This window comes from Chiloscyllium plagiosum, unplaced genomic scaffold (genome assembly GCF_037043375.1).
Source record: "Chiloscyllium plagiosum isolate Xiang-an unplaced genomic scaffold, Cpla_swu_hap1 HiC_scaffold_3, whole genome shotgun sequence".
Taxonomy (NCBI): Eukaryota; Metazoa; Chordata; class Chondrichthyes; order Orectolobiformes; family Hemiscylliidae; genus Chiloscyllium; species Chiloscyllium plagiosum.
In genome coordinates, this window is record NW_028270141.1 from 81,448,117 (window position 1) to 81,466,597 (window position 18,481).

The 18,481-nt window shown below is 38.2% G+C and overlaps 1 protein-coding gene across 1 annotated transcript in view; it reads right to left on the reverse strand.

Moving 5' to 3' along the window:
• Positions 1–17,617, reverse strand: part of lama4 (laminin, alpha 4) — a 190,421-nt gene extending 172,804 nt beyond the window's left edge. The window contains exons 1-2 of the mRNA XM_043684602.2: positions 17,353–17,617; positions 4,703–4,804 (exon numbers count right to left, since the gene is read on the reverse strand). Of these exons, the coding sequence (XP_043540537.2) occupies positions 4,703–4,804; positions 17,353–17,532 (282 nt within the window). The 5' untranslated portion in view covers positions 17,533–17,617. The remainder of the gene's footprint in view (positions 1–4,702; positions 4,805–17,352) is intronic.
• Between the last annotated feature and the right edge of the window lie 864 nt (positions 17,618–18,481).

The following is an 18,481-nucleotide window of genomic DNA, read 5'->3' on the forward strand; positions in this document are numbered from 1 at the left end:
GCTGGATATTGAGGCCTCCCAGGCAAAATGCCCTCTTATTAACCTATTGTTCATGGATAAGGTGAGAACAGTTATTGACCACTGCCGGAACCCCATTGTCATTAGTCCAGTCAAGGCATGGAGGGCAATGCGTCAGAATGAGGGTTGTTTATCCAAGACTTCACCACCTACACCTATAGTTGGCATGCCAGGGTTCCGACCAGGGATGGTGGATTCATGGTTCAAATTATGGGTAGTGAGAGGAGTTTCTAGTTTGAGAGATTTGTTTGAGGGGGTTGTTATCATCTCTTTTGAGCAATTGAGCCGCAAATACGGGTTGCCCAGCAGAGATCTTTTCCGTTTTTTTCAGGTTAGGGGTTTCATCCAGAAGAAGACTACATTTCTCACTAAGCCCTATAACCTAAAAGAGGTTGTTGCTACGTTCCACAAGCACCCTTTTGGTTAGTACCCTCTCTTGCCTGCTGGGTGGCAGAGCCTGGCAGGATATTAACCAGTTATGTGAGGTCTGGGAGCAAGAGCTGGGAGTAGAGATCTCTTCTGAAACATGGGAGAACATATGGGAGAATACTCGAAAGACCTCAATCTGTAACAGGACATGCGCTACGCAGTTAAAAATTCTGCACAGGGCTCATCTGGCACCAGAAGTTTAAAAAAGGGGCATCTTCAGTGTGCCCTAAATGTAAAATAAGTGTAGGTACTCTTACCCATTGCTTCTGGACATGCCACAGCTCACTGTATATTGGAGCGCTGTGGCAGGAGAGATAGGGAGGGTATTAAGGACTGAAGTAGACCCGATATCTCTCCTCTTAGGTCTACTGAATTTACCATCTAAATTAAATAGTAAACGGACCCCACCCCTATCAGTGTTCCGAAAAGACCACTCCCCCCATGACTCCCTCGTCAGGTCCACACCCCCCACCAACCCAACCTCCACTCCCGGCACCTTCCCCTGCAACCGCAAAAAATGCAAAACTTGCGCCCACACCTCTCCCCTTACTTCTCTCCAAGGCCCCAAGGGATCCTTCCATATCCGCCACAAATTCACCTGCACCTCCACACACATCATTTATTGCATCCGCTGCACCCAATGTGGCCTCCTCTATATTGGGGAGACAGGCCGCCTACTTGCAGAACGTTTCAGAGAACACCTCTGGGACACCCGGACCAACCAGCCCAACCACCCCGTGGCTCAACACTTCAACTCCCCCTCCCACTCCACCAAGAAAATGCAGGTCCTTGGACTCCTCCATCGCCAGACCATAGCAACACGACAGTTGGAGAAAGAGTGCCTCATCTTCTGCCTAGGAATCCTCCAACCACAAGGGATGAACTCAGATTTCTCCAGTTTCCTCATTTCCCCTCCCCCCACCTTGTCTCAGTCAAATCCCTCGAACTCAGCACCATCTTCCTAACCTGCAATCTTCTTCCTGACCTCTCCGCCCCCACCCCACCCCACTCCGGCCTATCACCCTCACCTTGACCTCCTTCCACCTATCGCGTTTTCAACGCCCCTCCCCCAAATCCCTCCTCCCTACCTTTTATCTTAGCCTGCTGGACACACTTTCCTCATTCCTGAAGAAGGGCTTATGCCCGAAATGTCGATTCTCCCGTTCCTTGGAATGCTGCCTGACCTGCTGCGCTTTTTCAGCAAGACATTTTCAGCTTTGTTTCATGCAGGTCTACAATAAAGAATAAAACTTCATGGCCAATTTCAACTTCTGATATAGTGATGTCTTCCCTCATTCAAACCAGACTGGATGAGATTCAGAAGTGTCAACCATGTGATCAAAGCTGACTTTAAGGGCTAAACCTTTATTGCCCTGGAACACAGCAGATCCATCTGGACTATCAGTCATCAACTAGTCTAGTCTAAGAACCAGTCCAAGACTCTGAATCTTAGCTGCATGATAACAAGTACTTAACCTGTATTAACCTGAACTTAATATTCAACCACAGAAACATCATAACTACATATACACATTGTCTCATAGGTGATGTAACTCCACAGAGGCTGGTATCCCATCAACAAGTCACCCTTTATGTACATTTGGAAAGTCCTTGACATTGGTCGAGCTCCTTCAGAGCCAGCTCTCAGAATATCTGACATTCCTCTTTTTTTTCCTCTCTTTTCTTTTTCTTCTCTTTTTCTTTTTTATTTTTCTTTGTTTTCCCCCACACTACCGCCTAACAGCAGTAGTGCTTATATCTTCCCCAGCACCCATGTCATGTGTGTACAGGTGTAGGACGAAGTGAAGACCAACAAGTGCATAAATCTTTATTTATTTTCCACTACCAGGAAGAAAGCAAACACTAGAGTAGCCAATGACCAGCAGTGCCCTTCTCATCAAATGGGACATTCCTCATTTATCTGTCAGCCAGGACTCCCTGATTAGACCAGATTAACAGCACCAACCAGGGAACTCGTATTCTATGAGCTCCACCTTGCTAACCTCACTATAATCACTACAACATGTTCATTAGTTAAACATAAAAATGTCAACTCTCTTCAAGAAACCATAGACCTGCAACATGGGAGACTAGAGATCATAAAACAGAGACTGAATTAAATTTAATCTGTAAAAGCACACCATTGTGTGTCAGTGCCTATCTGTGGATGTGTCTGTGCCTATATCTGTCTGTGTGCCTGTCTACGTGTGTGCCTATATGTCTGATTAAGTTATGTTCCACTATTTTAGGGTACATTTTTGGGAATAAATATCTTGCTTTACTTTAAAATTCACATATGTGTTAATTAATTGGAATACAAAATGAAAATACACCACGTTTCATATAAAACATTTCAATTATGGTCAATAAGCATATACATTCTGTCCATGACAGTTTGAAAAATGTAGAGTTCTGTAAGTTCCAATGCTCAGATTTCTGTAGTATTTCCTCATAAACTAGATCCTCGGTCTTTTGAAGTAGCACCATCATCTCATTGTGTTCATTGTTTAAACATCTTTAAATTCTTCCTAAGCAGAACTGGATTCAATGTTCAGGATGTGGTTTGACTTAAGTAAATAGATTTCCAAAATGTTGCCCAAGACCTTAATAAATGCCACATTAAGATGAGCATTGCCTCTCTCAACTAACAACGCATTGAGTATCAAAGCAAGTATTTATGCATTTATTTTGCAACTATGACTGTAACGACTTTGGTTTTCCCAGTTTATTGAAAGCTTGATTAAAATTCTTGTGTGTTTTCATTTAGAGGAACCTTCTTCTTTAAGCTTATTGTGCTTGTACAGCAAACTCTTGGAATTAGCTTGATGTATTTCATATTTCAATTTTCTCACTAGCTTACAGAGTTATCATTTTCCTCCAATAGAATACACCAACCCTTTTCTTCAAATTCTGTATATTTTTATACAACCTATATCCCTAAACTTTATTTTCAGTCTCTAGCCTGATATTGTTCTTTTTAAATTCCAACTGAATTGTTGTTCCTTACTCTAAGGCATTCAGTTCCAGTATCTTGTTCCTAATGCTTCTATCTTAGATACATCGTATAGTTGAAGTCACTTCAAGTTTCACAGCATCTGCATATTTCTGTTTTCTAATTTACTAATCACACAACACCAGGTTATAGTCTACCTGGTGAAGGAGCAATCTCTGAAAGTTAGTACATCCAAATAAACGTGCTGGACTATAACCTGGTGTTGTGTGATTTTTGTCCATCCCAGTCCAACCTGGCTCTCCCACATCATGGCTTCCAATTTACAAGCAGTGCTTTGCTGACAATCTAGAACAAGCACTTATCATCCACGTTCATTTGTTGAACACTTGCAAGTTTGTAATCTGGTTTCTTCCCTTACATTTTCAGAGTAATTAGACTCTTTATTATATTCTTCAAGACCAAGCATTTCCAGGAAATGCAAAGATTGTAAATTTATCATATGATTGTGCGGTGATTTAAACAAACAGCTTCACAGCTTCAGCTTTTGCCATTTAAAACACAGCCTGCTTGTTTGATGAGAGCAGTGCTTGGTTGAATAAGCAGCAGACATGCATAAGAGTGTAACTGCTTTCCCAGCAAAGTAAAGAGCAGCAACAGGCTAAAATAGTCAAAACAGTCTGCCTCAGTTGAATTGGTTCACAATTATTAGAGAACCATTAATGTTTAAATTGATCTAATTCTTCAGCCAATGCTCACTTAAGCACAAGCCAAAGTATTATTTGCACTGCTGATTTTAAATAGTTGCTTCATGACTCCAAACCATGTTTTGAGTTTGACAGACTGGTATAATTTTGGATTCAACTAATGTGGAAATGTGAACCAAGAGTAGTCCATTTAAGCAGTAAATCTGAAACAAATGACATCTTACTTTACTACCTGCCAGAGTGCTTACTGAAAACTCCATAACATGGCTATGTGGCAAAATACAATGCCCTGCTTTAACAATGTCTGAGTAATCCATGTTGTCTGCAATCATTCACAGCTTGGTTTTGCCTTGCAAGTAAAGCCATGTAGTAACAACAAAGTGTCGACTGAAAAGAAACAGCTGGCAAAACATCTGAGCCTAGGTCATTAAAAGTACCGGATAAAGAATAAAAAAGGTAATTCGGAAAGAGAACCATGGTAACTTGTAAAATTCAGTGGAATCATTTGTAACTAGCTAATCATAATTTGTTATTGTTCGTAAGATTAAAAAAAAACTAACTCAATAATATTCAGGACATAAAAGTAGCAACCACTCACAATGCAGATTCCAGAATCATCAAGGCACTGCTCCGAATGTCCATGACAGTTGCAAGGTAAACATGCTCCATCAGTTGTGCCATAGAAACCCGTGGCACAGTTCTGAAAAACAGCAGCAGAACATTATCAAACTAAACTGAATAGGATTATCAAATAATGGTTTGTTTAAAAAAAAAACTGGCCCAGAAATAACTAACTAAAATATTTTAAAACGTTATTACTATTTGTACTTCCTGAATGTATCTTTTCAGTATAAAGTTGAACATTTAAGTTTGTGACAATGATTTATTTACATTATATTGCTTCACAAGACATAAGGAAATATAGGCAGAGTGATTGTCTTTGTGCATTTTGCACTAATATTTCTATGAATGAATAATTTCTATTAAACAAAACAATATATAATCGATAATCCACAGATTAAAAAGTCCTCACGTATAACTTGTCAAACTAAATAATTATCTTAAACTTGAAACATATATACTTCAAAGACAATCAAGCACCAATATTCTAGTATAACAGCAGAAATACAATTGGCCTGATTTCAAGCCTGAGCAAGGACTTGTTTTTGAATGAGTTAAAATCTCATCCAAGGTGTATTAAATTTCAACTAATGAATTAGTTTTGCCTCACTTTAAGAAGGAATCACAGTTTCCTATGACTTCCCTGAAATACATGCCCTGTCATCATTCCTTCAGTGAAGTGTTGTTTTAAACACAATTACCAGCTCAAATGGGGTTTCTACTGAATCTTTGCTGAGATTGAGGCAAGAAAGTGAGAGGCACCCTGAGGACATTCACCAGCTAGATTTTCAGCTCTAGGTTTACCAAATAATGTACTTCTCTGATTAAGGCATTCAATCAAATATTCTCAATAACAAACTATAGGATATAACATATTATAAAGTCTGTGTGCTGTAACGCATAGTATGCCAGACAAAAGATTTATTTAACACGAAAGACGCATTGAGTTGCAAAAATATTCCTTAGCCCTCTGCTTTGTGTCAGAAAACAGCACAACAATCATGTTTTAATAAAATAGTCTCACCACTTATATAAAATTTGAAAGTAAGTATTGGTTCAATCATGGGGACTAACTTTAATATTTCCCAATGGGTTGGAGAGTAGCAATTGTTGGGGAGTAGTGGGTGTCAAGCTGAAATTTAAAACTTTGTAACAAGGCACGACAGATACATAAGAACACTTGCAAATTCTCCTCCAAGACATAGAGCATCCTATTACAAAGTATATCATTGGTCCTTCACTGTTATTGGGTAAAACTCTACTACTGCCTCCATAATAGTACTGTCAGTGCATATCCAGTACATAGATTGTAGTAGCTCAAAGCACCTTCAAGGACAATTAAGTTTGAACAACAAATGCTGGCCTAACCAACAACATTATCACTCAAATGCTCAAAAATATATCTCTGCTGTCCAGAGCAAGTAAATTATTTGAATGACTCTGCATGCCTCAGTTGGTAGGAGTTTTATTTTTAATGCCCGTGGGCTGGGGTTTAAGGCTCAGATTACCTGGGGGAAGCAGGAAGGGCTAGATCCAACCGTTAAGAATCTTGCCAGCTCATTGAGGACCAGAAGTTGCAGTTCTTCTCCAAGCCTCCCTCACAAACTCTTCCCAGCAATTGCCTTACACTACTTCTGTATTTCTGACCAAGGATTGGCCCTGGGCTTTTGATCCCCTGGATCTCTGATCTCTCCAAATCCATCTCACATAACTCATGAACATCTCTGATTTCCAATCTCTCTCCAACCCATTCATTTACTTGATATTCAACACCAACATACCCACTATCAGTTCCACAATCCTGACCTCTGATCTCTCCCTGGTCTTTCCAATCACTCTCCTCATGAATTTATCCAATCTAACCTTCCCCCCTAGGTCTCTGACTGGACTCTGATGTAATAGGCCTCCTGGCTCAAAGGTTAGCCAGCCTTTCAAACTGGCTTGATGCCAGGCAGTAAACCAAAGAAAATAATTGATTGATTTCTTGTGTTATATTTTTAACCGCTTATATTATTACAGAGATTGCTTTAGTTTCTAAGTTTACATGCAAATGTTTTAAAATATTTGTACAATCTGCACTCATCCAAAAGAGATGAACTGCATATTATTTGAGTAGGCTGTTCTGATATCTCTTTCAATTGTAAATTAGTTTGTTGCATTTCCAATTAAGCAGGTGGGCTAAACATATCCACCTCTTTCTTTTTGACTTCTTCCTTTATGGTTAATTTTTGGAAAATTATATTCAATAGCTGAATTTCCAAAGTAAATCTCTGTTGCATAGACTCATTCTCTTCTTGTCTAATTCTATGGGTCTGACATTTTGTCACAACATAGTCATGAAGCAATCTAGGATATTCTTCCTGTATCATTTCAGTTCTTTTCACCTTCACTGGTTGTTCAATCTGCCTTGATGAGGCCAATGCTATTGACCCTGTTAGGTCACATCTCAAATTAAAATAAATTCCTTTGTTAAAATGATGTAATGGTCGTATGGAGATCTGCAAGGAAATACTTCAAAATGTAAGTATCTAAGATAAAATACCCTGAACCTCCAGTGGTCTCATTCGCATTGTCACTATTACAAAAAGATCATAATTGTCCTCAGCCATCTTTCCCTTTTTAGTGGACTCTAAGGAAACTTGTTCTCTCTGCACGACCATTACAGTTCCAATACCTTTTTTTCTTTCCTGATATGTCCTTTTCTGAAGCTTCTTTAGGCATTCCATTTACTGCAATCAGTCTCCCAATTAACTTCCAAGACTTGGTTTTGGCATGTTCACTTTGTTACAATTACAACATGCAAACTTCTTTATATTACTTATTCCTTCCAGCCTTTCTTCCTTTTACTTTGGTGTCCTTCTATCTGTTCTCTAAAAGTAATTCATGATCTGCAGATTTTCTATTCCTTCAATTTCTTTACAGATCTCCATATGACCACCACAGCATCTATAACTGTCTGTGCAAGATATTATAGTTATCTGCCAGAACTGCTACGTCACTAATCTTTAGTACTCAACACTCATCTAAATATATTTTTTATATCTTTGCTATATCGGAATTCTTCCATGATCATATTTCCCTTACATTCTCAATTTTTAAATTACCATTTATTGATCTAAAGCACTGATCCCACAGCATTTTTCTTCACACATGGAAATTCTATAAGTGTCTTATTATGTTTATGCCTTATTGTTCTAAATTTTAATTGATAAGTTTCAGAGCACAAGATTGTCATACTCTGTAAATGGTTCATCTGACAAACTGGTGTCCACAGTCATAGTCTTGGTCGTAACTTGTGGTAAAAAGTTACATCTTGTGTCTCAGAATGAGAAAATCTGCAACCAGATTTCCTTGCATTACTAGAACATAAGAAAACCATAGAAATGAGTACATGCCAAAGTGAATCGGAAACAGTACCTTGTGTTGGTCTATAACTATTGGAAGTCAATAAATGTTGACACTTACCAGATGTTATAAAACTACTGATATTGTATTAAGGTAATTTTTAAATGTGTTGGTATCAGATAATTGTGTAATTGCATTTTACAAAATTTTGAATTATTTCTATATAGGAATGGAGACAACCACACTCTAATAGCATCATGTAGCACTGCAGAAAGAACTATCTTTTGTGAAGATGTCTTTGCTGAAGTACTTTCTAAATGGCAAACTACTCAGTAATTTCCTTGTTTTACTTTCACACTGGCCAAGCAATTTACTGATCTCTTACAAAATAACACTATCCTTTGCACCAGATTTCTCAGCTTATGACTTTGTGTTTAAACAGTCTTTTAGGGTGAGCTTTAGTTTGCTTAAGTCTAACATTAATAGAAAACTTAGAGAAAAAGAAGACAAAGTGAAGATGAGTCATGATACATCAGGAATGATTTTAGGGAGTTCAGTGCTGGTCAAAAGATCATTGTGAAAGACTGTCAAGGTGATAAAGAAAAGAATGTGATTATAAGTTACTGTAAATAGAACAACTACATTCACATATTTAGTAAAAATTGAAGAAATTTCATCAGTGTCACAGAACATGAAAAATCCTCCTAATGTCTAAATGCCCCCTATAATCTACACTTAAAATCAGAAAGAAAATGCAGGTAGTTAAGATACAAGCAAAAATTTGAGATATTCAAAATTGAAAGCATGTAAGTATTGCAGAAATTCACTAGTAAAACAAAGATGTGTCAGGGACCTTAATTAAGGCAAATGTAACAGGCCTAACCATTAAATGGAGTTGGTAGTTAAGGTAGTCAAAGTTCAGGTTTGAAACAGTCAGATATGTTGAGAGAGCAAAGTTAAATAGATGGTGATAACCAGATAGAAAGAGAAAGAGACCGTCTAGATTAATCATATATAGGAAGAAAGAAGAAAATAATTTTCTTTTCATTATTTCTTGTGAAGTAAAGATGTTTTTGGAAAATAAATATTGGACTTAAGGAAAATGACTTTTTTTCACATGTTAATTACTCTGGAAATACTGGTCACATGTTTTAGTTATAAATCAACGAAAGCAAATATGCAATCCAACCTTTTAGATGTTCTGTTGTTGGGGACATTGGTTAGTTTTATAGTATTTTGGGAAAATATGTGAATAGATTATTTTACTTTAATGCATATCTTGTCTTTTTTAATAGAAATGGAGTGTAGTATATTGTAAGAACTGTGCATTTTGTTCCATTCCCCTCTCCCTTCCACTGTGTTAAGGAGGTGTTAATGAAGTTAGCTCAGCAATGTCTGCTTGCTATGAATTCATTTAGTGAGTTATTTTTAGTGCAATGCCGAGCTGTGTGAAATACTTATTTTAGGCCTTAATGGAGCTATGGTAACTTGTGGACAGTTATGACTGCTAAATACTTTGAATATTGGCTTCGAGGGATAGAATAGTTTTTAACTGTACATAATAATATGGATATCTGTAGGAAGTAAAACAAATGAACAACAAGATAAAACAAAAACTGGAAATAACTTGATGTTTCTCTGTTCTTATCTTCAGAATTGATAAGCCACAGAGATATGTAAGGATGGCAGCAAACACACAGCTGCTAAAAAACAGCAACTGGGATGGATTAAAAGATACAATTCTGAGCCATTACCCAGTCACCCAGAAATTCTTCCATGGAATTAATTAGCAAATTGTCTCTAGGGTGGATTTCAACAACTTGCCACAGTTCCATTAAAATTCCATTAAATTTGGCTACGTCAAGTTTTGGCTTGTGGCCTACCCCAATATGATGATGGTGAGAGAACTATTCCGTGAACACCCTGATTTTTTTTAAACATGTCCAAGTTGAGAAGGCGATGTCGATAAATAATGGCCAGTCTTACCAACAAAAACATTCACATTTAACAGAAGTCAGGCTTACAAATACTACTGAAGTGCATAAGTTCTGTATTCTCTCCCTCAAGTAATAATTACTGTTGAGAAACTTTGAGTAATTAGCTTTTAGTTTCAGTGATTCAAAAGGAAAACCTGCTGCACATTTTGTCAACATTCCCATTTGCCTTTTTGCATTTTCCAAAAAAAATAATGAAATTAGATTTCAATAACTAGATGAGAAAATTAACAAGGATTTAGTGGTTTTCCAAGGTAATGAAATGAAAAAGAATTTAGTCATAATTTTGAACTGTTTCTATAGTGATGATTACACTCAAAATTCAATTAACTAATTGGATTTATGAAAACAAAGTTAAAAATAAATAGCAAGGGACAGTTATGTAAATTAGTAAAATGAGAAATATTGATAATAAGTAAAACATTTAAGTTAGCCTCACTATAAAATGATGTTAGTACAAGGAAAGCAGCTGGTCTGTCTTTTTTATTTGATATGTCATTCTCCCAGTAGTGTTTTTGAAGATGGGGGTAGATGGGGAAGTTTGTTTAAAATATGTGTGGTCTGCCCACCTCTTTCCCACTCACAACTGACCTGTCTCCCATATTGGGATGGGATGAGAAGTTGTCAGGCAGCTTTTGCACACTATTGAAACTATTAAAAACTTTAATAGCCAATTAGTAGCCATCTCATTGTTTGTTAACTCAAGGAAGTCTGGTTAATTTAGTTCCTTCTAAAACACATGCTCCTTTAGTTCTGGGAGGAAGTTATCCACAAGGGGAATGTTCCATTTTTAAACTAATCTTGTTGCAACCAAGGAAGGGGGTGGGTGAATAAAAAAGTGGAGCCAATTAACCAAATGGATTATCCAGGATTGACAAATTGGGGAGTCTCGGCAAAAATTAATCAATAAATCGAGACATGAAAGGGCCTAATTGAGGTACCAGACATTGGTAAGTGGATGGGCTGGCAGTTCACTCAGAACCAACCTTTCCTGCTTACTATTTAAAAAACACCAACCCTGTTGTGATTTTGATTGTAGATTTATTTACCTGTACTTTCATTGGCAAAGAATTAAATATTTCAACTGTTTGGTCTCTCTGTTCACAGTGCTCAATGCCTTTTTATTGAGTGGCATTAGACAGATGAAATTCACGTATACTGCATTCAGATCTCTCGGTCCGAAAATGTCTACTTGGAGGTGCTGGCATTACTGAAAAAATAGCATCTGCTGTAGGCCTAATGAATTCCAGCATAGCTGGTGCCAATTGCCATCTTGTTGAAATTGGTAGCCAGTGTGTTATGTGTTTGGACTGGAAGCATACAGAGGAAGCACATCATCACAGGAATACTGGAGCAAGAGTGAGCTTACTGAACCATAGGTGATTTATAACTCAAAGTCATAATCTCACACTATTCTATTATCCCTTGTGGAAACAAGTAACTACAAATCTTATAATTTTCATCATGAATGTAATTAAAGACAGAGCTTCCATATCTTCTGGGTCAAAATATTTACCACACTCTGAGTAAAGTTCCTCCCCATCTCAGTCCTTCTTGGATTGCCTTTTATTCTGAGACTGTGTTCTTTGGTTCTAGACTTCACAGCCAGGGATAACATCCTTTCTATATCAACCTTGTCTATCTCTTTAAGAATTTTATAAACTTCTATGAGATCATTTTTCATTCTTTAAACTCCAGAGAATACAAGCCCAGTCTCCTCCATCTCTCTTCATAGGACAGTCCTATTATCCCTGCAATTAGTTTGATGAACCTTTGCTGGATTCCTTATGAGGGAAGTATATGGGGACTAGCACTGCACAGCATATTCCAGGTGCAGTCTCAACAGTATACTGTATAATTGAAGCAGTATTACTTTGCTCCTGTCCTCAAATTTTCTTGTAATAAATGCTAACATACCATTTGCCTTCCAATTTGTTTGCTGCACCTGCATGCTGGCTTTCAGTGACTTTGGGTTCCATTCAATCTCTCAACATTTAAGGAATACTCTGAACACTTGTTCTTTCTACCAAAGTAAACAGCCTCGCAACTGTCCCCATTATATTCCAGCCACCATACTTTGGCCCACTCACACAGTCTGTCTAAATCTCACTGAAGCCTCTTTGCACCCTCTTCACAGCACGTATTTCATCTGCAAACTTGGAAATTTTACAGTTGGCGTTCACATCCAAATCATTCTTATAAATTATGAACAGCTGGGACCCAAGCACTGATCCTTACAGTAAGTGACTAGTCATATGCTTTCAAGCCGAGAATGAACCCGTTTATTCCCATTCTCAGCTTTCTGCCTATTAACCAATCCTCAATCTTTGCTAGTATATTAACCAATCACATGCACTTTGATTTTGATTAGTAGGATTTGGTTAGGACAGTTGGTTGGACAGCTGGTTATGCCAGCAGTGCAGGTTCAATTCCCACTCCAGCTGATGTCATTGTGAAGGTCCTACCTTCCCAATCTCACCCCTGCCTGAGGCACATGGCCCTCAGGTTAAACTCTCCATTACTCATCTCTCTTTAATGAGAGAGTGATCCTCTGAGACTATGGCAAATTACCTGTTTTATTTAATAACCTCTTGTGTGAAACTTTATCAGAAGCCTTCTGAAAATCTATAATACATTACTTCTCATTTACTGTTCGTAACATCTTCAAAAAGTTCTATTCAGTTTGCAAATATTATTTCCACTTCATGCTGGCTCTGTCCAATCAGACAATTACTTTCAAATATTCACCAGTCACATCCTTTATAATAGATTCTAGTATCAATACACACTCTGTCATTGAGACCACTATAACAATCCAGCTACCCCAAATAAAATCCCATATTCCCAAGGCTCAACTGTTCCCCACCTTCCTAACTCTCTGTTATTCACCAACACACTGCCTTTTATCTGACAATCCTGAAGTAAACATCATTGCAAAATAACCATTCCATAACTTCTTTATCTAAAAAACATCATAAACCCCAAACAATAGCCAATCATTTATGCACACTCCTATAATGATGCCATATGGGTAACTTTGTTTGATTTAGTTTCATTTAAAGCATTAGCACAACAGCTGCAATATGGTTAGTAAAAGCCTAAAGACTTCCCACGGGCAGGTGAACTTCCAGAATGACTGAGGCCAGCTCTGGATCTTGAAGTTCTTGTAACAGAGTACACAACATTGACATGAATGACAGCAGACTGGGCTGGAAGGCTGATTATTGATGTGGCAAGAGTGGGAGCATTAAATCTAATATCCTGAGTGTTAACATTAATTCCACGGTCCCTGGTGCCAATTTCACTTACCCAGCTGGTGCCTCAGGAATCCTGGTAATTGGCTGGAGTGGTATTCACAACAAAGATGGCAGCAGTTTGAGTCTGCATGACACTAAAGAGAGATTTCACCACTTCAGCGTGACCTTCCACTTCCAACTCAGGTGGCTACTGTTTGTGGTACAAAGGTTGCGGAAACATGGATTGTCAGATGCTGAATTAGAAATAGTTCCTGCATGTGCTCTTATGGAGTTGGTCACTATTTTCCAACTGGAGAGCATCAATTTTGAGAACTATAATGAATCATTGTGTCAAGTGGGAGCCGGAATTCCCCCATGCTCCTGGGCAATGACAGCTGCTTCCTTGGCAGGCCAGTTAACGAGCATGTCCACCAGCCATTCTCTAACTGTCATCTCATTAAAGTCCAGTCTAAATCCTATGTAGAAGAACTCATGTATGACCTCACCCATTGAGGAGCTGGCATCAGTCCCATCCTTTCCTCACTGGCCAGACTGCAGCCCCCTCACACCTGGAAATGTGCCACAGGCAGATCCTACTTCTGCATTATGATCTGAATCCATGCTATGTCTGTCGCTGTGAGGGTCAGGTCACCTTTTTGTGTTTTGTCATCCTTAGTTTGTTGTCCCTTTCAGCTTTCAATTGCAGGTGCTGCTGGTAGGTGGTCCTTCGGTAGCATAAACGTAGGAGAGAGATTTAGAGTAAAAGATGAATGGCAGGGGCAGCAGGAACTACATGGTGCCTATTTCCACCATCTGCAGCTTATATCATAACAGATTGCAAGATGATAATGAAACGTGAAAAGATGCATTGGTTTGCAGTGCTGTTATCTGTTCTGGGCCAGCTTGCCTTGCAAAAGAGAGGAACGCATTCAATGAGTGAATGCACTATGTTTGGGTGATTTAGCTTCATTGTGTGCAAGATTTGAGGTGCGAGTGCGAGGCTTCTATCAGTGCTAAGAAGAAGAATATGAATTATCTCGATGGTAAATAGCTGAAAGGGATGTGGTATATGTGGAGCAATGTGAGAGGCTAGTGGTGCAATTGATGGTATTTGGTATGTAATGATACATTTGTTAGTATTGATCACTTGAGCGAGATATTCCTGTCCTTCTCACTGGTCCCACTGACAGTGAGCAGTGACACATCTGGTTTAGAATCTGGTTTAGAAGCAATTTTTGAAACAGGCTTTCTATCTTTTGACCACTGATAACACCTTAGGAAATAGCCTTGTATTAACAAGGCAGAATTATCCTGGGATATAAATAAATCTTACACCTCATGTGTTTATTCTTAAAATTATAATCCGTCATCAAAGAAATCTGGAATTTATTCCACATAGATAAAGCAACAAACAGGTTTAGTTATATTTTATTAATTTAGCTATGTTAATATTGGTTTAGTTATTTCTTAACCCAATATACTTCTTTAGCATTGCATTCCTATTAACTTCACCAATGTGCCCATGAACTGTTAGCAGTCAACTAGAAAAGTGAAAGGTGTGGAATTCTGACAACTGTAACATCAAACAGAACTCAATCAATAGTCATTCAGATTTGCCCTTATTCAAACTTCACTCATTACTGCTTCTTGCCAAAGAACTCTTACCAAATAGACAAAAAAACTTTTCTTCTATTTACTCACACTATTTATCTTTCTTGTGAAAGTAAAACCAAGCAAAGCTAATAATGTAAATATTAAACTCAGTTTGAAATGTTCAGGAACAGCCAGGTATAAAGGCAAGTGACTGCGGTCTATTATCTGGACTGAATTTTCCCACAATGGGATTGGACAAGCATCACTCCAGTCATGGTCGACCTTTGTAATTATACCAACATCCCAACCATCTCAGTCAGAATACAATTCAGATGCAGGTGGGAAGTTGGCAAGGCTTTGGTGGATTTACCACTCTGACTAATTAAGAATCTCCGGGTCCACGGTCTCTGGGAGCAGAAGATCCCGCTCTAGGTCACAAGTCTGTTATCATGTTGCAATCGTGACTTTGAACCAGATACCTCAGATGATCAATCCCCTTTACAATAAATAACTAGGTCATCATAAGATCCACTCTTGCCTAGTTTGGTTTCCACAAGGCTGCAAGTGTAGAAGGGTTCAAACTAAACTTGCTATTTTTTCCCATATTGCAAGTAAAATACCAATGTTTCATTTGTGGATACTCAAAGGGACCTTACTGGGAGGTAGAATACTTTGAAAAGTGTGGTTATCGAATTGGGCCTGGGCCACAGCCCAAGTGGGAGGTGTGGAACTCACCATTATATGCAGACTTAAACAAAACTTGACCCCATTCAAATCAATTGAGCCCTAAGGAAGGCCACACACATTACTAAAATACACAATTCCTTTAGCTGCAGATTGTGTCTCCAACTGACGTACTTCAAGGAAGAGTACTGTTTGTTTGTTATGGACTTGCTGTTGCCAGAAAACATATTAACTTCACTTCTTCAATGTGAATTACACAAAAAATGTCATACAAAATTTTGGTACCAGACTCAAACAAGAGAAACAGATAAATTTACATCATGGCTGTTTTTGACACTTAAAGCAGAGTTTTTCATTTCAGACCAAACTTTTGCAACAAGTTTTGTGCCCATTTTTATTTCCTTACTTGTTACATTTGAGGATTGTCATTTTTGTGATTGTGTTGAACTAATTGCTTGTCAGGCATGGGATCTACTTGAAGAATTAAGATCACTTGCTTCAGTGGAATGTATAGCAATTTATGACTGACTCTAAGCCTACACTCTGAAGTTTGAATTCAGTGACTGTGGTCTTTGTGTCATGTTGAAAACATTTTTTCCTGACCCTAAAAGTATGTAGCACATTCCACAGATGTCCATAGCTCAGATAGATTACTATTCATTTTCTCACAAGAAACAGTGATATGTTTTTTTCTCCAGCCTAGTGAGAAACTCCCATCTGACTGGGCAGCTTTTATTGCACCTCCTGCTGATCATAATTTCCCTTCACTGCCACCACACTTCCCAAATGTCTGCATCTGCATTCAGGAGCAAATAAAAATAGATAGAAGAATTCATGATGTTAGTCTTTTCAGCAACTTTCATCCCACACTTATTTTTAATTACTCCTACGTTGTCTTGGAAATTACTATTTTTCCCTTATAGGAATCAGCAGAATACAGGCACATATGCCTTTGATTTGGAAAGAGAAATAGACCTCAAGATAAACACTTCCGGCATTTGCTCCCCTATGAAAACGCTCTGTCATTTTTTCCATCTTCAAAAGTTTATGTTGGCCCAAAGACTACCATGGCTTTGCATTACAGCTTTGATTTATATTTGATATCCACTGTAATTACTTATTCTTTCCCTGTCTGCGTGATTGACGGCACTTCCTCTCCTCCCCTTCTCCATATGCTTCTCTTCAGTTCCTTTCCCCTTATCTGTCTCATTCATTACTTGCATTTCCAGGTATTGATTTTAATTTCCTGCTTTTAGTATACCTACATCCAGTTACGATTCTAATGTCCAGTTATTATTATTCACTGATTGATTCATGGTCACTATAAACTGGGTGATTTAACTCATTTCCCTTCATCTACAATCTGCATCTTAGCTGAACCAGGCAGGCCTAATGTATTTCCTTTAAAATCTTGCTGACAAAACTGACATGATTTGATAAATAGATGAGAATGTGGCCCTGCGACAGATGAAATATAGAGCATAGGTAGTGGAAAGGTCAGTAACAGTTTCCTTTTACCAATACAAAGGAGAGAGAGAAAATGAGAACAATAGCAGAAAAGTACAAAATAACTAGACTTTGCGTTTAACCCAGGGTATGCTAAGCAACTAACACCTTAAATACAATTTTCCACATTTCTAAATTATGTTATTTTCCGAATTACCTGATTAAAAATGTCCAAACACATTTCTTACACTATTTTTAAAAGTTACCATCTTCACCTGAACACAGCATTGACATTAAAAAAAGCTCTTTATATAAATTCTATTGGTTACCTCACTGTACAGGTTCTGTCTTCCCCTTGGATGAATGGCTCCAAGGTTGGTAGATCTCCCCATGATATTATCTTCTGCGCTGATGGATAGACCGCTGCTTTCCCCAGAGCCAGTAGCAGGATAAAACAATCCAAGGGCGGTTAGGGAGAAAGCGCACAGCCAGGGTGAAATCCAAGCCATTTCCACCCTCTCCTGACACAGTCTTTTCTTCACGTTGTTGTCAGTCTTTTTCTCGAATCTGCTTGCTCCTCCTGCTTTGAAACTTCAGTTGTTTTTTATTCCCCCCCGTTCCCCCCCCCCCTCACCGCCTTCAGTTGCCAGATGTGTCACTTTAAGCAGTCTAACGACAGCCCTAAAAAAATGCTTTCACTTCCTTTCCCAGCTTCTGCTCCGCTTTTTTCCTCCACCCCAGAGGCTCCTCTTAAACAAAGTACAGCTGGACACTATTTGGAACAAACTCAATCGAAAAGAGATTTGAATTGCAGGAAAATTCAGCAGTTCTCATTCACCTTATCTCGATTTCACCAGGATACAGATTGAGGCTATATTCAGCCCTGGATTCCTTCACAGGTCCAGCTCTCCCTCAGCTCCAGATCAGCAGGCTCTGCCTCACAGTTTGCTGCCCAAACTCACCGCTAAGATTTTTGCAAATAGTCAGTCCACAACAGCTTCCTGCCTGTACGTCTTCCAAATTTCTTCAGGTCATGCCATAGAGGGACTTGCTGGATTTATGTAAAATAGGAGTTTGAAATTTAATGAATGAATAAATCAGCAGAAAGGAAGAATTTTCCACAAATACAAAGAGTATATTGTGAAACTGGTGAACAAGAACCTTTCTATACACAGCATGATATAAAGAAGTAAATAACATCCATCCAGTAATGTAAGTTTGAGCATTCCCAGATTCTGTTTAACTATAATAATTTGGTCATAATTTTGCAATACAGATATATATATATATATATATATATATATATAATGCAAGGAAAACCCCTTCACTACTTATTTTCCTAATAGTTAGAGTTTCATCAATTAAAATCCCCTAGATAGTATCTGAACTAAATGTCAGTTATCTAGAATGGCAACATTTCCTTCTGGCTGTCTTCTGTTCTCTAAATGATATACAAGT